This window comes from Cervus canadensis, chromosome 9 (assembly GCF_019320065.1).
Source record: "Cervus canadensis isolate Bull #8, Minnesota chromosome 9, ASM1932006v1, whole genome shotgun sequence".
Lineage (NCBI taxonomy): Eukaryota > Metazoa > Chordata > Mammalia > Artiodactyla > Cervidae > Cervus > Cervus canadensis.
In genome coordinates, this window is record NC_057394.1 from 73,747,844 (window position 1) to 73,770,971 (window position 23,128).

A 23,128-nucleotide genomic window follows, 5' to 3' on the forward strand; every position below is an offset into this window, starting at 1 on the left:
GGAAATTAGTTCAAGATGTAGAACATTGCTATTTGAACGTTACCCGTTTTATATATGATACAGAGTAGAAGGAGCCTCCCAAATGGTCCCAAATGGGGAGAGGAATGAAAGCTCACACAGTTGCTCCATGTAGAGGGTGATTTATATGTAAGAGGATCACATAAGTCAGGAATTTCCCTTCTGTCTTTTGTTGGATGTTTGTGTTCATGTTCTGTGTCCAGAACTAGACTACATAAGCTTTCTTAAGGACCAAGAGGGATATGCTGTACATCCACATGGATATGGCAACACGATTTATATTTTTATTTAGACCGCCCAAAGAGTTTCAGTTTATCTTCAACTGTCTCTGTGCTCTCATGTTTTTCATACATATTATTTCCCATTGTTTCCTGTGGAATAGGGTCATAAAAAATATATGGTTACCATTAACCTACTTGCCTCTGTAATACTATTTAATATTTCACTGAATGTCATTCAATTATATCTGCAAAGGCATAAGAAGCCTAGGACTTTATATTAATAACAATTTGGGCAAAGCAGATTTTGAGCCTAATGTTGTGAGGTTTATATTTTGTTGAATCCCCCACAGCTTTTGGAGCTATACTCTGTACACAGCAGGTGCTCATTAAATATTAAACTATTGAAGATGCTAGACAAAGTTATTTTAATATCACTAGAAATCCTCTGGGGAATATGCAAATGGTTGGAAGAATGCTTCAAGATAGGAAAAAAGCCAATGGAGTACTCGATTAAACAAAAGAAGAAAGGATGCACCTAGAGATAAAATCTGCACCTCCTGATAGGAAACTTTTGAAGCTTAAAAAACATTACCTTGTTTATTTTAGTTATGCTGAAAGTTTCAGAAGTGGAAAAGAGTCCAATTTAAATTTAGGAAAAGTTGGTTTTAACAATGCCAGAAAAGTTGTAGCCAATCTGAAGAAGTGGAGGACCAGGTCCTTTTCATTTTAATGTGAGCACTCCAGAAAGAATGGGCTGGAAGCTGGCTGCCACCAAAGAGAACAAAGTGAGGCTGAGGAACCTCCACCCTGACGGTTATTTAGGGAGGGTTTGACAGGAACACTTGGGAAGGCTTGAATTGCGGCCAGTCATGAAAAAGTAGGATCATCAGGGCCTTTGGGATGATCCTTAAGTGAGACATTTTCTCCACTCTGGTCCTCATCTGACCAACCAGACCGTGGTCATAAATTAGGGTGTTAACTAAGATGTTGGTGTAAGCTCTTGGTGGCTTGACGTTTGACAGGATGAAGAAACTGTCCCTGAATCACTCTGCCAGTTACTTTTGGTTTTTTAGGATGCAGATTTAAAAAAAAAAACAAAAAACACAGACACATTTTAAAGCAATATGAAAAATTCCTGAGGCATAGCATATTTGCAAAGCCCCCTTGAAGCTCCAAAAGACCAAAGTTGCAGAGCTGGGGAAATTTTTTTTTTCTTTTCTTTTTTTCCCTGAAGGGGAAGAAAGAGAGAGTAAACCACAAAAAGTCTATAGAGAAGTTGCCAAAGTAGCTGAGTGGGTGCAAGTTTTTATGCCTTGATTTTATTGTTTTAAAATCTTGTTTCAAACGCATTTTGATTTTAAATTTAATATGTAAATACAAGGCATTTGTACATAATTTATGCTCACATTTATATTGCTTAAAACATTTGTTTATTTTTAAAAATTTCATGAATAAGAGAGTTTCATCACTGAGATTCAAATGTTAGGTCCAAGAAGATAATAATCACTATGTCTGGGCTCCAAGACAAGCAAAGAGCTGAAATGTCACATCTGGTCATTCAATCTTGAAACAGCAGGAATTATAATTTGTATCTTACTGTGTCATGCACTGTTCTAAGAACTTCACATCTTTCTCTTAATCTTCACAAAATCTTCCTAAGGCAGGTATCCTCGTTCTTCCCACTTTGTAGAAATGAACATTGAAGTTAAGTGATTTGCTAATAACTATACTGCAAATAGGTGATAAAGAGAAGCCAAGCCCAAACACTTTAGATCCAGGTCCCTGCGCTTACATTCTGTTTTTCCTTTCAAAGCAGTAACAACTCTGTATGACTTCATTCTGTTTTAATTTTCTGTGTAGCAAGTCTCCTTTTCTTTCTTTTTTTTAAAATTTACTTATGCTCCCAAGTCCTACTGTGATGGAAATTCCATAGACAAGGATCTTGTCTCTCTTGCTCACCTGTTTACCACTGACTTGTAAGAATGGTGCCTGACGTATAAAAATGGTACTCAATACACATATGTGGGATGAAAAATTAATAGATCATTGCGATATGTTCATTAAATCCTGAATTTCTGCCATGAAATAGTGGTAAAAAGTTTTGAAAGCTGTGGTTTTCAAACTGTGTTGGTTAAAGCAGTCACCTCAGGGCTACCAGTCAGTTGTAGTGAAAGGGACGGCTGGCAGGCTGGCGGTTTGGGGACCGTCCCTTCCAGTGGGGAGGTGCGACTTTCCGTGCATTGGGATCAAATCATTCTGAGTTGAGATCCAGACTTCTTGCCAGCCTGGGCAAGTTTCTTAAGCTTTAAGAAAAAAACAGTTCTTGATATACAAAATTGTGATGGTGACAGCAACTAACTCACAGTTTGGATGTGAGGACTAAATGGGGGCGACGTGCGCAACAACATATTTCATAGCTTTATGCAAAACACATTTTTGAAGATACTCACTCAGTTGATAGTTTATCCAGTATCAAAGTATATCCTGTAATCAGGTTTTTTTTTTTAAAGCTCTGTCACTTTTATGTTTGAATGGATATCTATGTAGACATTTCAGATGATTTAAACATTTTTATCAAATATTTAGACTAACTTATATGTTACCTAAGCTAAGCAGATATATAAGTTACTTGCACTTCAGATTTTGGTTTTGTCCAAATGCACAATCAGATTCAACAGAATGGTATAAACCAAACTGAAACTTACAAATTTCTGAGAATTAGTAATTTACAAAGTTTTTTTCAACCATCCCTGTAACAGTCTCTCCCATCTTGCCTGCTTTCTGGCACGTCCATTTTACCAATCCTCCCACAAAGAGGTGGACTCTATTCTCCCTCCCTCTGAAAACAGGCTGGCTAATTTCAACACAGAATGGGACAGGATGACACCCCAGGGCTTCCACAGATGCCTAAGACTTAAGAGGCTTGGCAGCCTCCTCGTTTGTTTCCTGAGAAGCCAACCATCAGATAAAACCGTGTGGCTGCCATATGACTGGAAAGCTTGTATGGACAGACAGACAGTCCTGGACAGTCCCTGACCACCTCATCAGCTCAGATGAGGCACCAAACGAGAACAAAGCCGTCTTGGCCCGGCCAAGCTTCTCCAGCTCTCGCTGAAGCGCAGACCCGAGTGGTTTCTGCTGAGCCTTAACCCCAATTTCATGATGGTCAGTAAATAACAGTTGATGTTGTTTTGAGATGGGTTTGGGGTGATTTGTTACATGGTGATAGGAAACTGAAACAGAAATTCATGCCTTGGAGTGGAGTCCTGAAGTAATAAAAACACGTGGCACTGGCCTCGGGACAGGCAGGAGGCAGAGGCTGGAAGGACGGAGGTAAGGAGGTGAGGAGACTTGGAGGCGGGTCAGTCAGGAAGTTGCTATTGGAAGCAGGAGAAAATCAATGCATGGTTTGCAGTGTGGGAAAAACTAACTTGATGCATGCCTGCAATCATTTCAAAGACAGAAAAAGATCTAAAGAAATTGTGCTTCTGGTTCAGGATATTTCTAAGCAGAATGTCAAAAGTGACCACTGGTTTCTTGTAATAGTATTTGTTGTTGTTTAGTTGCTCAGTTGTGTTCGACTCTTTTCCGACCTGATGGACTGAAGCCCGTCAGGCTCCTCTGTCCATAAGATTTCTCAGACAAGAATACTGGAGTGGGTTGCCATTTCCTACTCCAGGGGATCTTCCCGACCCAGGGACTGAACTCACGTCTCCTGCATTGCAGGCGAATTCTTTACCGCTGAGCTACCGGGGAAGCTCCTTTACTAGTACTGGATAAAGTATTATGAGCTATGGAAGAATCTGCTCAGACTTAAAGCAGTCCTTAGAGAAACACAGGGGCCTAGGACAATCTTGTCAGATTCTCAAAATTAAAAAGAAAAAGTTCAGACAAGGATATACTAAGGTGCTGTAAGTAAAATATAGCCATAGGTAAAAGGGTACCTGTAAAACCCTTCGTAAGTTTTCAGGAAAATTTAAGATAGTGGTTTGCAGGCCCACTGGGCCACACAAAAGGATTCCAAGAATCTTATGAGCATGACCAAGGGCATCCTATTCACAGCCTGGAGTAGGGAGGATCCTTCTTGAAAGAACTGGTGAGCAACAGTTTCTTTTTTTATGATAGTGAACTATAATTTGATACACAGAAAAAAATCCACAAGTTTTTAAAGTTGCTGCATCAACTTGGGCAAAAGAGGGTTCGGCCCCAACTTTCTGTGACCAGGAGTTGCTGTGTACCTTCCACACTTCCCCCTTTCTGAACAGAGTATCTGTTGAGGTTTACCTGTTCTGTCTCACCTCTGGGGGATGATAGTACATGGGACAGATAACTTGCCTTTTTATCTTCCAGATCTCCAAATTAGGAATTTCTGCACGTAATGTGTATCTGGACCTGATAAAGATCATCAGCTACTAGATTTTGAGCCTGACCCAATAATGGGATGAGACTGTGGGGGATAAGCTGAGTATATTTTGTTTGTAGGAGGAATGTGAATTGTGACTGGAAAGAGGACTTAAGCACATTTTTTTCAAAGTTGACCACAACAATCCCATCAACCTCCATGTACTTCTGAGGTGTGACTTTGCTGCTCATTTCATGGGGAAGTGGAGCCCAGTTATCCTGTCCCTTGATTTGGGTTGGCCCTGTGACTTGCCTTGACCAAAAACAATGGTATGGAGGTAACAGTATGTGACTTCCTAGCCTAGGCATTAAGTGGGTTTTGCAGCTTCTGTTTTTTATTCTCTTGGTAGGGAGACACCATGAAAAAAATTGTGATGGTATTCCCAGACAGACTATACAAAAAGAGAGAGGACCAGCCAGTCCCCATCAGCTCCAGCCATCCTTGCTAAGGCACCAGGCATGTGAGGGAAGTCATCTTGAACTTTTCAGACCCAGAGGAGCCAACCAATTTGACCCCACATGGATCAAGGACAAGCTGTACCTGATGAACCTTATTCTGATTGCAGAACTCAGAAAATAAATGATTGCATTAAAAAAAAATTTTTTTAAGTCACTAATTTTGAGGGGTGGTTTGTACACAGCAATAAATGATTAGAGTATGACTTGATCAGTCAATTACTCCAAACTAGTCAATGTGGCTGGGCTTCCTAGGCGGCGCTAGTGGTAAAGAACCCACCTGCCAATGCAGGAGACATAAGAGACATTGGTTTGATCTCTGGGTCAGGAAGATCTCCTGGAGGAAGGCATGACAACCCATTCTAGTATCCTCGCCTGGAGAATCCCATGGACAGAGGAGCCTGGCGAACTACAGTCCATAGGGTCGCAGAGTTGGACACGACTGAAGAGACTTAGCACCAGCAGGTATGGCTGGATATGATTGTGAGATCATGCAGAAAGACCAAAGCAGCAGACCATCCAACGGATATAAAGCAGTGGGAATAACCGAACGGCCCTCAGTGCTAGTTCTGGCTCCCTCTTTACCTGCTGTGTGAACTTAGGCAAGTCACCTAGTATCTGTGAACCTACTTTATGGAATAGGGGTAATGATTTATATCTTATGCTACTGTTTTGAGGACTGTATCGAATAACCAAGAAAAGAGCCTGTCTGAAAACTATTGAGAATTATTCGAGAAGAACGCACTCCCCTGTTACAACTGGTAAGTGCGCTCCTACAGGGTCACTTAAGGCACCAGCTTGCCTACTTAAAATAACAGCTCTTCTGTTTACTCTCTTCCCATTGATAGATTTCTGCTAATCAGCTTCTCTTTAAGGAAAGAGGCCAAGTAGATTAAAATTTCCTAAATGAAAAATAGTGCAGAAAGACACCAAATATTATTAAAGAAATGGCAAGATGAATATTAAAACAGGCATTTTGTGTCTGTAAATTTGATTTCTAGTATGTTTTAACAGCTATACTAAAACCCCATGGTACAGTTAATAGTATTATACGTGTCCCTCAATAATAAGAAAATATCCTCAAAAAGAATTTCTAATTTACAAGCTTATGACAAGTTCAAGCTGCTGAGAAATTGGACTTGAAAGTATTTCTTAGAATGATAGAAGACCACTATTAACACTATCATAATTGTATACCTATTGCATCAAATCTGACATTCCAGTTTAATATATTTTGCTGAGAGAGCATACTATTTTATGGCTTCCTAGTGAAATCAAATCCAACCCAGACGTTTTCACTTTTCTAATATAATTCACTGCAAGGTTTTAAAGCTGCCGTCTCTTTTCTTCCTTTTTTCCAAAGATTGATGCCCTGGCATTCGTTAATTCCACAAGAGCTCATAATGGGTCAATGAGTCAGTGGTGAGCACCTCCATTAACTGTATTAATTTACACTATGTCACCTTAATGACATTTTGTCACAGCTCCCTTTTCTGACATCTGCATAGCTATTCAAAAGTAATATAACAACTTTTGAAGGCATTAAGGAAAAATTAGTATAAGAACTTCAGTAAGTTGAATGTCATTGTTACCAAGACTATGCTAGAGGAGAGAAATAAAAAAAAAAGTAAAAATGAACTGGTCTGACTTAACTTGTAAGACCTCTCTTCAGAGAGGTCACTTCACCACGGCTCCTTCTCTGCCCAGCTTGCACTCATTACCGCAGGACAAGAACGATGCTAACAAAGAGAGAATAAAACCATTCCCTTTGTCCTAGTTCTCTTTTATACAAGACCTTAAATCTACATTAGGAGATACTGCAGAAGCATTTTTCTTTAGAAATATAAAACCACTGGTCCTGAGACTGACATGTAACTAGGGGAGATATCTGGTGATCAGAAGAATCAATAAAATTCTTAGGATAGAAGGTAAAGCCTAAAACTCTACCTACATACATAAATTAGGATGACTGACTTGTGTGTGGGCTTCTGAGGGTGAATGTTTGAATTAAGTTGAAAAACCGAGTTTCTGTTTCCTGATGATGTCAAGAGTCAAGAAAATTGTGTCAAGGAAAGCATTTTTACTTGAAAGTTTGATATAATATGGACACAGCTCTGAATTAAGATAATGAATAATCTTACATATGATAGAAAGCCTTAAAATATAGATAAGAATATTTAATTCACATTTAAAATAGCTATTGAATGCTTTTTAAAGATACTGTGTTAGTTCTAGAAGCCTACTGACTCCCCATTTTATATTAATTCTCAAAAAAATTATTAAATAAGAAATGGATTCTCTTCTTGATATCATTCATTGTAAATCAATTTAAATGATGGTTTATGGATCTTTCAGAGTTGGATTCCTTAGTGAAATCATAAGTTTGATAGAAGGAAAATATGGACCTTCAGAGTTTCATATAGTAAGAATGCATGTTAAATTATCTTATTTCCAAATGTGAATACATTGTACATATAAACTAATATTCATTTATGCAAACTCTGATAGTAACAAATAAGACACATAAAGATGCTACAGATTACTTGGATCCATTCCTTGTTTTCTGCTTTGAAAGAAACTAAATAAAAGTTGTACTCATCTAATTTCTTATAGTTCAGTAACACTGTAACTGCCTTTAAAAAATGTTTGCAATAGATGAGCACAAATATGTAAATGACAATTTTTACTTTAATTCACTACCTTTTGTTGGATTAAAACACTAAATGGAATGATACTATAACATTTGTATATTCAGCAGCATGAGTGGAAGTGATGAGAAAAATTTGAAGAAAAAGAGATTAAAATAAGAAACGTATACCTATGTAATAACTGGATCATTTAATCTTATTGGAAAAAAGTGAGGAAAAAATTGAAGAACAAATGTATTTTAATGTTTTGAATAAGATTATTTTTTAAAAAATGAAAGTCCACGTAAAGGAGTAATACATCTTTATATTTACCAATAGGTAAGCAGTAGCAACTGTTAAAATGACTCTGCTCTCCGGCTGGTCCAGGATATTGTGTGTGTGTTGGTTTAATCTAATGTGTATTGTTGCGTAGTATCCCCAGGCACAGTCAAGTAAAAGCTAAGGCTGTACAGAAAAGCCTACATTTTAAATGGGTCTTGTCATTAATGCTTTATTAATTGCCCCAGGCTACATAAACCCAAAGCTGGGCAAGCTATAACAATATGACACATTAAGGTCAAATCCAATTCCTGCTGTGTTTTCTGGAATGGGCCAAATATTGAGTTAACAGCAGGAAAGGCAATTTATGGGCTTTTCTTTCCATCTACCGATTATTTGATCTAAATTAGATGGGAATTTTTTAAAAATAACAAAAACATCTTAACTGAATAATATAAAAGAATCTTGAGTCATTTTCTGTGCACTCAAAATTATTTTCAAGTCCCTCTTAGGTGTACCACATAATTTTTAAAATACGGAACAAAGCTGCAGAATAAAGTATCTTATACACCCACTTAAACAACTCAAAATTTCAACGCATTTTGAAATTAATATCAACAAATAAAAGAGCTTACCTTTACATCAGAAGTATCTCTCTGACTAGTTCTCCAAGACCTTGCGACAGACGAGAATGTTCGATTAGGATGGTCAAATTTTCCATCATTTGCATTGAGGAAGAAGGTTGTGAAAGGTTCCTAAGCAAAAAAAAAAAAAAAAAAAAAGCAAATCAATAATTTGACCCTTCTGAACACAACTGTTCTCTTTGTGAAACACGACTCTTTTGGAAACCCTTTTGAGGTGGAAACCCTTTTGAGACCCTTTGGAGCCTGTTTTTTGAGGCAGGATCCTGTCAGGAGGGGCTGGTCTGAGTCACTCTGGGTCACTGAATCACCTGTCACTCTGCAACCTTGGCAGCTTACCTTGCTTCTTGCCCTTCAGTATTCTGATTTATAAAATGATGGAGTTCTAGTGCTCTATGATTTTAAGACAAATGACTGCATTGCTGTCAACATATAACTCAGATCTTCTTTCTCATAACTAAGGCCACACATAGTAACACTGCATTAAGAAAATCTCTCCGACACTATGGTGTGAAAATTGCATAGGGGATGTCCATCTTAGACTACCTGAAAGTCTCCTAAACTTACTATATTATGACCTGATGTTTTTAAAATGCAAATCTCCTTGACTGAAATCCTGCCATAGCTTTTCAGAGCTCTTAGGAAAAAGCAGAAACTATTTGATTTGTCTTAAGAGAGCCTGAGTGATATGGAACCTGCTTAAACTCTTTCTCTCTTGCCATTCCCTTATTCACATCCTAAGGTCTTGCCATGTTGGTCTCATTTCTCGTCCTCTGTATGGGATATTCCCTCTGCCTGCTACAAACTTAACCCTCTACCTCATCATCCTGACTTGGTTAAGCTCTTCTTATCCTTTAAGTCTCAGCCCAAGATGTTTCCTTCTGAAAGACTTCCCTTGATTTGCCAAGCCCTCCAGTATGTTCAAATGGTAACATATATTTCCTCAAACACATCCCTGAAGAATTTGTGACTGTTTTTTGAAACTGACTTTTAAACATTTTTTACTGGGGTATAGTTGCTTTATAATGTTGTGTTAATTTCAGCTGTACAACAAAGTGAATCAGCTCTATGTATACATACATCCCCTCCCTCCCACCCCATCACTCCACCCCATCCCACCCCTCCACCCCACATCCAGGTCATCACAGAGCACTGGGCTGAGCTCCCCGTGCTATACACAGCAGCTTCCCACTAGCTGTTTACACAGGACACACGTCAATCCCAATCTCTCAATCAGCCCCCTTACCCTCACGTCCACCTTTCTGTTCTCTATGTCTATATCTCTGTTCCTGCCCTGCAAATAGGTACACCAGTACCATTTTTTAGATCCCATATACATGCATTAATATATGATATTTGTTTTTCTCTTTCTTGTCCATCTTTCCCACTGTATGAATAGGTTCCAATGCTCCTTGGAAGAAAAGCTATGACAAACCTACACAGCATATTAAAAAGCAGAGGCATTACTTTGCCAACAAAGGTTCATATAGCCAAAGCGATAGCTTTTCCAGTAGTCATGTATGGATGTGAGAGTTGGACCATAAAGGAGGCTGAACACTGAAGAATTGATGCTTTCGAACTGTGGTGTTGGAGAAGACTCTTGAGAGTCCCTTGGACTGCAAGGAGATCAAACCAGTCAATCCTAAAGAAAATTATCCCTGAATATTCATTGGAAGGACTGATGCTGAAGCAGAAGCTCCAATACTTTGGCCATTTGATGCAAAGATCTGACTCACTGGAAAAGGCCCTGATGTTGGGAAAGACTGAAGGCAACAGAAGAAGGGGACAATAGAGGATGAGACTGTTGGATGGCATCATCAACTCAATGGACGTGAGTTTGAGCAAACTCCGGGAGATGGTGAAGGAAGCTTGGCATGCCACAGTCCACGGGGTCGCAAAGAGTCGGACATGACTGAGCACCAACTACTACCAGATTCACTGTTTTATCTCCAACACTTAGAAGAACTCCTGGTACACCCAAGCTGCTCAATGTGTTAATATAATCTGTTGAAGGAATGAATGAAATGACACTAAAGCAAATCAGATAGGACTAGATCAACTCTAGTCCTTCTAGTATTCTGTGACTATTACCTTACTGCAACATGGTGTCTGTCATTAAGTACATATTCCCTTAGCAGGAAACCTAGGAATAACGTTATCACAAGGTCCTAATGCATTTAAATTTATTGCTTTTTTGTTATGTTACTCATCATAACAAAGATGAGTATATATTTACTTTCTTATGGTTCAGTCCCTCTCTCTTAAATCTAGGATAAATGACATGTCACTCCTAGGTTCAATAACATTAAGAAATCTTTCCTACATATTTAGGTTTTTTTTCTCTTAATATATAATCTCTGTTCATTCTTTTATATCCATAAAACATACTCTGTCTCTTTAAACTCCTCTTTTTGCCACTAGTCATAAAGTCCAGTTGTCAGGCAACAGCTATAAATATTTATATGCCTCAGTATCTTCCTGAAATTTAGTATGGCTGGATGTCATCAATTTTATAACTTTGTAACATGCCACCAATTTTCATGTCTAATACTGAATGACAGAAAAGTATGGTGAAAGAGATAAGATAAAGAATGATATAACACTATATAGGTAAAGAGGGTATTACTGATTTACCTCAAAATCAAATATGCATCCAGTAGGTCTACATTGCAGTTTAAGATTTTAAGTGATTTGACAGACAAATAGATGCCCCCAAAAATAAGTTAGGAAAAAAAAATTTAGGGATGTCTTTCACTAATTAATTTGCTTTGTAAATTTTAGAATCCCTATTAAATATAAGGTAGTCAATGCAGCATATCTTATCACTAAATTAAAGTGGGGATAGAAAAATTCTAGAAATAGCAACAGTAAACTGAATGAAATGACAGATCTAAGTTTGAATCTTGGTGGAACCATTTACCTCTTAAGCAAGTTACTTAACCTCAAATAGGTAGCAATATGAAGTAACCATATCTCAGTTCCTTCATCTGTGTTAACTGGGAATAACAATACCTGGTGGGTAATTCAGATTAAATAATATGGAGAAAGTCTGTAGCATCAGAGATGACAGAGTGGTGACGATGACTACCAGCTTCATGCCTGGTGTCAAGTACCCATGTTGGGCTCCAGCAAGACTGACAGTTCCTTAGGTTTTATTCATCCCTCTATCCTTAGAGCCAAGCATGGTGCTTGGTTCACAGTTAGTGTTTAATTAATATTTTTGAACATACATAAGCATACAAGGTACTGCTGGGAGAAGGGGTATGGTTGGATAAGAGTAAGATATAGTTTTCCTAGTCAGTTTTTAACTACTAGTTTGACCAAAAAGTTGCATCTTCATAATCCACTTCTTCATTATTCTAGGATGCTGATGTAAGGGCATTTATGTTTTCTTTGTAGGTAGTAGGCAGAGAATAACTTAGAGGGGTCTGAGTTGTCTTCATGATTTTTAACCTGTTATAGATGTGAGTGAAGACCCATTTATACATGAAGAGTCTTACTTCTTATCATCAACCACTAAGAGCTGATCTCTACCTTAGCCTAAATTATCAAACTCTTCCTTAGTTTTGAACCCTTAGTGAAGTCATGCCAAGAACAAGTGCAGATGGGCACAGTAAAAATAAACCTGAAATTGAAGAATTATTTACTTCTGGTCATGAAATTTATGAATCTGGTTGCACTCAAAGCACAAAATATTGAAGAATTCTACATTTTTTGCTGTTCCACATAGCCTTTAAAAAGATCTAGTTAACAACTGTTTGAGGGTCACATACTACTTTACTGATATATATTCTCATTATTTCCAAAGGCCTCCAGCTGCTACAGTGGTAGAGTACTAACAGAAAGGGAGAACCTATTTGTTTATAAGTGGGTAATGATCTTTCAAGTCCTGCTCACTAGAGAGATTACCTTTTTTCATGTGTTTCCATATTACCTTCAAGGCGCAGTACAAGGACTTTCTGTTTCATTTGCTTCATGCTTGACTAACACAGGGGATCAAGCGCTACATTAAGTTTAAGAAACTTTAATATTTATTCAACTGACACATGTTGATCAAACCACTTTCAATGTGTGCGTGCTCAGTCACTCAGTCGTGTCTGACTCCTTGTGACCCCATGGGCTGTAGCCCGCCAGTCTCCTCTGTCCATGGGATTCTCGAGGCAAGAATACTGGAGTAGGTTGCCACTTCCTCCTCCAGGGGATCTTCCCGACCCCAGGATTGAATTCATGTTCCTTTCTTTCTATGTGTATATCATTATATTTGGTATTTTATCATTCTCCTAGAAAATTTTTGGCTTTGAAGATAAGGTGGAAAAATAAATAAATGTTAAACAGAAAATTCAGAAATTAAAATACTTGTACTTGGTTGGGCTTTAAAAACTTCAGGTTCTGTCCGGACGTATAAATGGCTGATGGCAGACGTCTTTCTCCTGATTACATCTACCCTAACCTTCCAACTCTTCCTTGGGGCCAGAAAGTCAAACTAGCCTGTCCTACATGAGAAGTACCAGCCCGACTGAATTATGTCATAACCCTCAGTGCCTGCACGGACACTAACAACCTGTCCTGCCTTCCAATGATGTGAAAAGAAAGTGAAAGTGTTACTTGCTCAGTCCTGTGTGGCTCTGCAACCTGATGGACTGGCCAGGCTCCCCTGTCCTTGGGATTCTCTAGGCAAGGATACTGGAGTGGGCTGCCATTCCCTTCTCTCAGGGGTCTTCCCGACCAAGGACTGAACCCAGGCCTCCTGCACTGCAGGCAGATTCCTTACCAGCTGAGCCACCAGAGGCGCCCTCCCATGATCTGATCGCAAACGACTCACCCTCCCCGGGCCATCCAACTCTGTCACTCTTCCCCTCTGCTCTTTAGACACCTCCTTTATTTTTCTGTCTTACATGACTTCTGCTCAGTCACCCATAAGAGACTTTTTTACACCCCTCTCCGCTCTTCTCTTCTTTCTCTTCGTTTCATGTGAAACAAACCTCATTCCTTGTTAATAGTGCCGGGACATAATTTTATCAAAGAAAAGATATATATACCTTGAAGTTATATAAAGCATAATAAAGACCAAAGGGAAGGGAACTAAAGTTATGAGCACTTTTTGTGCATGGCACTGTATTATCTCAGTTAACTAAATCAATCATCCCTATTAACCTTTAAGTGGGTGTAATTATCCCTGTTTTACATCTGAGAGAGATCACACTCTCCGAAATGGAGGAATCATTGTTTACACTGTGCTGTGTCTAACTTCAGAATTTTATTTTCTCCCAGTGTTTTCAAAAGAAATCAGAAGTATCTTTCTGAATCTTCAGAAATCTATGTGTTTACCATACACCAGGCTCTTGTTTAAGAATCCTCATCTTTCTCGAAGTAAACATGCATTGTCCGTAAGCATCAGGAATCAAGAGAAACAGGATGGCAATATTCTATCCAATAGCATTACATTGGGTCCCATATTGAACTCGAGTTGGAAGAGGCGGGTCCGGTCTCAAAATGGAGGTAAAACCGCTGCCCGGTCGCCCCCAGCCGGACTCCAGCCGTCACCGCCGCCACCGGGGGGAGGAGGGTCACGAGCCCAAGGAACCAGAGCAGCTGAGAAAGCTGTTTATCAGTGGTCTGAGCTTTGAAACTACAGATGATAGCTTAAGAGAACATTCTGAGAAATGGGGCACACTCACAGATTGTGTGGTGATGAGAGACCCCCAAACAAAACGTTCCAGGGGCTCTGGGTTTGTGACTCACTCTTGTGTGGAAGAAGCGGATGCAGCAATGTGTGCCCGACCACACGAGGCTGATGGGCGTGCAGTGGAGCCAAAGAGAGCTGTTTCTAGAGAGGATTCTGGAAAGCCTGGTGCCCATCTAACAGTGAAGAAAATTTTTGTTGGTGGTATTAAAGAAGATACAGAAGAATATAATTTGAGAGACTACTCTGAAAAGTATGGCAAGATTGAAACCACAGAAGTTATGGAAGACAGGCAGAGTGGAAAAAAGAGAGGATTTGCTTTTGTAACTTTTGATGATCATGATCCAGTTGATAAAATTGTTGTTCAGAAATACTACACTATTAATGGGCATAATTGTGAAGTGAAAAAGGCCCTTTCTAAACAAGAGATGCAATCTGCTGGATCACAAAGAGGTCGTGGAGGTGGATCTGGCAACTTTATGGGTCGTGGGGGAAGCTTTGGAGGTGGTGGAGGTAACTTTGGCCGTGGTGGAAACTTTGGTGGAAGAGGAGGCTATAGTGGTGGAGGTGGTGGCAGACGAGGGAGTTATGGAGGAGGTGACGGTGGATACAATGGATTTGGAGGTGATGGTGGCAACTATGGCGGTGGTCCTGGTTATAGTAGTAGAGGAGGTTACGGTGGTGGTGGACCAGGATCTGGAAACCAAGGTGGTGGATGTGGTGGCGGTGGTGGAGGATATGATGGTTACAATGAAGGAGGAAATTTTGGAGGTAACTATGGTGGTGGTGGAAACTGTAATGATTTTGGAAATTACAGTGGACAACAGCAATCAAATTATGGACCCATGAAAGGGGGTAGTTTTGGTGGAAGAAGCTCGGGCGGTCCCTATGGTGATGGTTATGGATCTGGTGGTGGAAGTGGTGGATATGGTAGCAGAAGGTTCTAAAAACTCAGAAGAAAAGGGCTACAGTTCTTAGCAGGAGAGAGAGCGAGGAGTTGTCAGGAAAGCTGCAGGTTACTTTGAGACAGTCGTCCCAAATGCGTTAGAGGAACTGTAAAAATCTGCCACAGAAGGAACGATGATCCATAGTCAGAAAAGTTACTGCAGCTTAAACAGGAAACCCTTCTTGTTCAGGACTGTCATAGCCACAGTTTGCAAAAAGTGCAGCTATTGATTAATGCAATGTAGTGTCAATTTGATGTACATTCCTGAGGTCTTTTATCTGTTGTAGCTTTGTCTTTTTCTTTTCATTACATCAGGTATATTGCCCTGTAAATTGTGGTAGTGGTACCAGGAATAAAAAATTAAGTAATTTTTAACTTTTCCAAAAAAAAAATAGCATTACATTTTGGTCTTAATTACAATGCTTGCATTAAGCGCTTTTACTATTTTTTTCCCCCCATTACAAATATATACTGCTGAAGATATATTACAGTTTAAATAGGCTTTTGGGTAGGCTTTCAAGGCAACTCATAATTTATGAAGTAAGTCCCAAATTCTGAACAATTTATTTATCAATTCACTTGCTGTACAACCTCTTTAACCTCCTAAAAATTATGATTAAATGTTTCACAATGGAGTTTTGAACAGGTAGGCTGAATATACTGAATTTGGAACTTGAATAGGTTACTAAAGGATATAAGAGTCCGATTTAACTACTTCATTGAATATGTTTTATATTCAGGGTAAGATTTAAAGCAAAAATATTCAAAGTAAAATGTGTCCTTTTATACTATTTAATATCTGAACAAACTCCAAAACTCTGTAACAGTTTATTCATCATTTGCCCAACAGCAGGTAGCAGAGAAACAGCTTTTTCAGAAACCTGCAATTTAGACAAGTGACTTTACTGGTGGTGTGTCTAAAATAATACTTTTAATTTTAAGTAATGAGGTATGTAGCTAATTTGCGTTTTAAAGCAACTATTATCAATGTCATACTAAATATATTGACTGAAACTAATAATGAGTTTAATGACTTTGGGTCTAGCAGGCTTGAAAGATAAAGAACAGATATTTATTTTAATCTGTATTTTATTTTTATGAACAAATTTTCAGTGACACAAATTTTAATGTATTTTCTACTTCATAAACTCCTTGAGTTGGGAGTGAGGAAATCACAATTCTCTGGGCCATTAGGTTAAACACTTAGTAAGCTATTAGACTGTGATACTTCTATTTATAACAGTACAACTTGAGATGCACTGGCTAAATGAGTTCCCATAAAAGCAACCCTATAGATTTCTTCTTTCAAGGCAGTAGCCAGAGGTCACATGTGACTACTGAGTACTTAAAATATGGTGAGTTCAAGCTGAACGTGCTATAAGTAGAAAATACATCTAGATTTCAAAGAATACAAAAAAAAAAAAAAAGTGAAATATCTCATTTACACTTTTTATATTGGTTACATGTTGAAATTACAACATTTTGGATCTACTGGGCTAACAAATATATTTATTAAACTAATCTCACCTGAATCTTTTTACTCTTAAATGTGGCTACTAGAAAATTTAAATTATATACATAAGTGGCTTGCATTACATGTCTGCCATTCAGCACAGCTATAGACAATACTAAAAGGGAATGTGTAGGATAAACAAGGATAGCATTTCTGCTGTACCCCTACAGAGAGTCAAACTTGTACTCCATTTCTCTAGAATAAGAAATAAATTTAGGGATGGATTATGATTTATTATTTGATAAAATGTTTAGTTTATCAGGGATAGAAGAGTGTTAACTTAAATCAAGCTGTTGATAATAAGTATTTTTATAAATCCATCCTTAAATTCTTAGAAAACCGATTTTAGACTTATTTGATTATACAAAAGCCATTGAATATCATTTTATATATCTCAAAATACTATAATACATAATATGTATAATATACTCTCATATAATTCTCAAACCAACCGACTTGATAATGGTTTTTTTCAGAAATGGTGCCTGACTTGTTTTTAATCCCAAAATGCCCTAAAAGGTGTCTTATGCGGCCCCCCACCCCCACCCAGGGTGATGGCTCACTACAGCAATAACTGTTTCTTGCTTTTTGTTTTCTTGTCGGTCTATTTTTGAGCTCAGATAAAATATTTTACATTTACTGTAAAGGACACCAGCTGTTTGAGATCTTGACTGGTGAATTTTTGGGTTTCTCTGTTTAGTTTTGACCTGTGCCTGAAACTGCAGCTATAAAGTTCTCTCTGTATATGTGTGACTGTAATTCAGAAAAGCCTTTACCTCTTTATATGAGCGTCTAGTATTTTCTTACACCTGGAGAGAATTAATAAGTTATTACAACCCATAAACTAACGGTGTTTTGTTCTGATTGGTTTATACTGGTAAATAGACACATATAAATCTAATATTCCCCCCAAATTAACAGAAAGTTTTTTAAAAATAGAACTTCTGTAAAAGTCCTAGAGTTTAAAAAATTCTTAAATAGCTAGCTCAGAAACATTTTTATAAAAGGATCCAAATTTACATAGTTAAGGTGAATTTTTGAACAAATTAGACAAACAACTTTGGTCTAAAAAAGTTTTATGTCTTTTCCTTTAGTTTATAATTACAGACTTTGTTTTTTAAAATAACATTTGACTTTGTTTCCTTACAGACTAAGCTAAACTTTAATTTCTTATGTTGGTTTAGGATTATGAAAAATATAAAACAGGCATCCAATTAAACTGAATCACAATTCTGACAAACTTTTTTCATAACAGTAATTATTTATAGTATATCACCTACCATTAATTTACAAGTTACCTAAAACATGCACACACTACATGTTTGTAACGAGTTCGGTTTGCTTGAGGAAACTCTCCAAACCAAACTGTTTCCTTAGGCAGTGGGGGAAAAAACCCTTGTCAGTTGGAGATGCATTCCCTACTTTGTCAGTGTGTTTCTGAGGCAAATCAGCCTCATGCAATAGAGTAGTCTGAAGTATATTTTGGTAAGAGGAGATAAACATTATTGATTGTATTGATTCAGAGATTTACTCCACAGTCATTTATAGTTTAAAAAATATCTGGCCATCTGACTCCAGTAACTGCTCTCAACTAGACTAGATTGGAGAGGGCAAAACCAAGGCAAAGAGATTTGTTAACATTTTTTGCAATAATATAGATGAGAAAGAACAGGAACCTGAACTAAGGAAGTGACAGAGTTAATAAAGAATGGAGATAGACTGTAGATGGTAGAACCTATCCCATGTGATGTCAGACTGGATGTAAGGGGCTGACAAAATGGAGGAAATATCTAGGTTAGGTAACTGGGTGCAATAAATGCAGATTATTTAGATAAGTAATCAGTAGGAAACACCCCTGCACATTTATGAGGGAGATGAGAAGTTTATTTTTGGAAATGCTGTTTATAGTATTGTGAGGTGTTCAGGTAGAAAAATATAGAAAGACATAGAAATAAGCAAATATATTCATATCTTAGAAATACAGGTTAGGAGCCCAAGAGAAATGTCTGCAATGAAGAGAGAAGCTAGCAGTCACTAGTTTAGAACTGAATGATACAGCCCAGATAACATACCTAGAAAAATCCTGGGGAACAGAAATATTGAGAAAAAGAAATCTGAGCATGAGATAGGGCAGGACAGTTAGAATGACAGAAGGGAAACCAGCAGAGGATATTGTCAGAGGAGCCATGAAATGGGAGAAACTTCGAGTAGGAGGAAATGAGCAATGGTGCCACATGCTTCAGATACACCATGAAGCTCTGCCACGTAACCCGTGACCTTCACAGAGACAACTCAGTAAAGTGATGGGAGTGGAACCTGCATCAAGCAGGATAAAGACTGAATGTGGTGATAGAGACCAGCACAGTGCAGAACTAGACAGTGGAGGCTGTGCTTCTGGTACATTTGACTATGCAGGGGGAGACATGGGAAGTCACTGAAGAGTGGGTGGGGGCTGGGAGGAGGCATGTATGTATCTGCATATGTATGAAAGTATGTGTACATGCAAACTGCATGCTTAGTCACTCACTTGTGTCCAACTCTTTTATGACCCCATGGACTGTAGCCTGCCAGGCTCCTCTGTCCATGGGATTCTCCAGGCAAGAATACTGGAGTGGGTTGCCATTTCCTCTTACAGGGGATCTTCCTGACCCAGGAACCGAACTCCCGTCTCCTGCATCTCCTGCATTGCAGGCAGATTCTTAGCCTGCTGAGTCATGTGTAAGTATGCATTTAAAAGACTGGAGAGATTTGAATTTATTTATGTCTTAGGAGAAAGACAAAGTAACAGAAAGTAGTCTTCAAAAACATTAAGAAAATTGTTTTTTTAAAATACACAACCTCAGAAGCAAGACTGGGAGGGCTGGGAAGAATGCTAGCTGGTGACAATCAGTGTGAAAGGAAATGCTGGATATTAAGGACACAATCTGGGAGTCTGGTTCCTTTTGTAAATGGTTTAGGTTTAAGAAACTCAATCTATCTTTCTAACCCAATTTTGCAAATAAGGCAACTCATGAACAAAAAGGAATCAGGTTTTGCTAGAGCTTGGCATCTTTCATTTCTACTTCAGTGGTCTCTAATCTCTGCTTAAAACTAATAAGTATATTTGATTTTTATTTAATTTCCTTATATTAAATACTCTGAGATACTAAAGGCAAACTGTAACTTAATGAAGGCACTCACAATTCGAACAAGCCAGGATAAGGTGGACGTTGCCGTGGAATAATGTGTGTTGTAGTGGTAGGGAGGGCTCTGATCATCTTCCCAGGTCTCGTAGCGCTCTGCATAAAACACAGCTCTCTTTGGGTTCAAAGCACCGATCGGCTGTAAAAAGAGAAAAAGAAGCATTGTGTTTAATACAGTCATATTAGATATTCAACATTATAACTCTTTAAAGTATTTACTGTGAATTCATTTTAACGATAGAATACGTGTTATTTTGCATTATATTTTTACCAAATTTGATTTTGATATTGACATTTGATTTTGATAATCACTACATTTGCTAAAATTAACTCAAGAAATGATTTATGTATGCAGGGTTTCTAGGTTTTATTGAAAGTTTCCATAAAGTAGATTGTCAGAGATGAGCCAGTTTAACCTGTTAAGGCAAAACCAGTATTTTGGTGTCATTTTGCCTACCTAACCACAGCCATAATGAATATTTAGCTTGATTACAGGAAATCGAGTGAGAAAGTGAAGAAGCAGTTGGCCATGTGACCATCACATTAGAGAAAATCTTGTCTTAATAGCCAGTTAACCAGAGTGTGAAAGATAGTAGTCACACATATGGAAACCCTGTTGGAATAGTAGTCCCATTCTGTTATTATACAGATGTAGCAAGTATTCTTTTTATTAAATTCAACAGGAAATCTGAGGCTGATGGAAATAATCTGGACAATTCAGATTCCCTGGAAAGCATTCTGTTAAGGCCACTAAGTCTTGTCCTAGCAACACCACTACACTACTGATTACGACATTAATCCCTACAGTGGAACACGTGGTAAAATGCTCAGGATACTATATGTGTGTGTGTATATATATATATATATATATATATATATATACATATTTTTTTTTCCAACAAAGCATATGTTAGTTGGACCATTGTCTCAGACTTCCCAGGACACCATTTATCAAGATTTTCTAACATTTAGTACTCACGATTTCAAGTAGCACACTTCCTTAGCTTAAGTTTTTGTCTGATTTTGACTTAATGGCATATGGAATCCATTCATATAAAACCTAATAGCTACACTGCTTTGTTTTAGGTTGCATACTGTAAGAAATAAACGTTTCTATAGAAAGCAAAAGATGAATAATATGTAAAATATATAATTCCTTTATTTTAAAATGTAATATTACTAGTTAGCTATGAAGTTCCCCCCAGGGCTTAATTTTAACAAGAGAAGTAGTAGAAAGTTAGTGTTTCAATGGAAGACAAATAATGTTACACAAGAGAGAAAGATTAATAAATTGCTTGTAAGCTTTTTCTTTGGGTCCCAGGGGACTAATTCAAACTATACAATGATGTCAGCAGTTAAAAAGTCTTTCAGAATTTTCATAATAAACTCTTATTTGCAAGGATTCTTTTCCTGAATATTAAAACTATTTATAAATTATGTTCTTTTTCCTTAAACTTAATTATGACTTAACAAAGACTAAATAATTTAATTATTTAATGTTTTCAAAACTGGCTTAAATATATATTTCAAATATTCTAAGGTTTAAACCTTATTCTCTGCTAAATGTTACTATCTCTCAAAAATTTTTTACTTGCATACAGAAAGGCAATGTAATTTCATTAAATGTCAGCAAAATATTAATAATATTTGACAAATATATAATTTTTTGGTAAAAGGGTAATTACTACAATAAAATTAATGTTGAGTTCTATTACAAATTAAAATAGTAAGTTGTTCATTTAAACTGGCTTATAAATTTTATGGTATTCCCAGGTGACACAGTGATAAAGAATCTGCTTGCCAAAGCAGGAGATGTGGGCTCAATTCATGGATCGGGATGATCCCCTGGAGGGGGAAACGGGAAACAACTCCAGTATTTTGCCTGAAAAATTCCATGGAGAGAGGAGCCTGGCAGGCTACAGTCCATGGGGTTGCAAAGAATCGGACACGACTGAGCATGCATGCACATATTTTATACTTTTTAGATGTGCAAATAAGTTTTTCTAACTCAATATTATAAATTATAATATTATTATTTTTTCAGAGCATTTAAATGTTGAGTACTTTATTCTGTCTTGAATAGGCTTATAGATCTTTCATATGCATAAAATGTCTACACAATCTTTCAGGATTCACCTTACCTGACACTGTTCTGCAAGGCCTCACAAAACCAAAACCCACAAAAGGGCCTCACGGCCCTTCTTCTAATCTTTTCCAGGCTTCCCTCAACTACTTGAAAGTAGAAAAAATAAAAATAAATCTGTACGTTTTTTATTTTATTCAAGTTCCATCAAAATCATTTTATTGGAGTGTTTTACAGAATAATATGTTGTAGGAAACAGCTGCCCTGTATTAAAGCTTATATATGCCTCCATGAGTAATTTCTTAAAATACATGTCTACTGTTGAATTTTCATTTGATGCATTTAGAATAAATTTTATAAAACAAGTATAAATAGTTTGGCTTGTACTTATTATTTTTCTATTATTTTACTTCAATCAAGAAGCAATACTTTATTTAAAGGAAAAATGCTTCAGAATATCTGTTTGGGAAATGAGAGTTTCATCACAGATGACATATCTTCTTATGAGATCCAAATAGATCTATCTATCTGTCTATCTCTATTTATCCATCTATTTGACCTACATACCAAACTATCTACCTACTTCCTTACCTACCTATCATCAATCAATTATTCACCTACCTATACCTACCTACTCAGTCACTCACTTGTCTGACCCTTTGTGACTGCATAGACTGTAGCCTGCAAATCTCTCTCCATGGAAATTTCCAAGCAAGAATACTGGATCAGGTTGTCATTTCCTCCTCCTGGAGCTTGACGCAGGGACTGAACCTACATCTCCAGCGTCTCCCGCATCCGCAGGTGGATTCTTTACCACTGCATCACCTGGGAAGCCCATATACCACCTACTTAACCCATGGATAAAGTGATAAGGCTGTAAATTTGTTACCCTTTTAAAAATTGAGCAACTAATGCAATGTCAATACCACTTGGATTTAGTAAATAAGGTAGAATTATGATAAAAAAAACCAAAACACCTAAAACTACACTTAATGAAATTTATACATTATTTTGCAATCTTTTTCATCATAACTACCATAGCAACAATCCGTTTTATTTTCTCTCAAACAGTAGGCAT

The 23,128-nt window shown here is 37.6% G+C and overlaps 2 protein-coding genes across 12 annotated transcripts in view; one reads left to right on the forward strand and one right to left on the reverse strand.

Moving 5' to 3' along the window:
• Positions 1-23,128, reverse strand: part of NBEA (neurobeachin) — a 644,508-nt gene that overhangs the window by 61,588 nt on the left and 559,792 nt on the right. For all 10 annotated transcript variants that reach the window (XM_043477413.1, XM_043477415.1, XM_043477416.1 and 7 more), the window contains 2 exons: positions 19,966-20,106; positions 8,638-8,757 (listed from right to left, as the gene is read on the reverse strand). In XM_043477413.1, the coding sequence (XP_043333348.1) occupies positions 8,638-8,757; positions 19,966-20,106 (261 nt within the window). The remainder of the gene's footprint in view (positions 1-8,637; positions 8,758-19,965; positions 20,107-23,128) is intronic.
• On the forward strand, positions 14,137-15,553 carry LOC122447075 (heterogeneous nuclear ribonucleoprotein A3-like). 2 transcript variants are annotated; one of them, XM_043477427.1, is made up of 2 exons: positions 14,137-14,956; positions 15,098-15,552. In XM_043477427.1, exons 1-2 carry the CDS (start codon positions 14,137-14,139, stop codon positions 15,271-15,273), a joined length of 996 nt encoding a protein of 331 aa, XP_043333362.1. In that variant the 3' UTR covers positions 15,274-15,552. The 2 variants fall into 2 exon arrangements, with proteins under 2 accessions (XP_043333362.1, XP_043333361.1); XM_043477426.1 differs by having other exon boundaries at positions 14,137-15,553.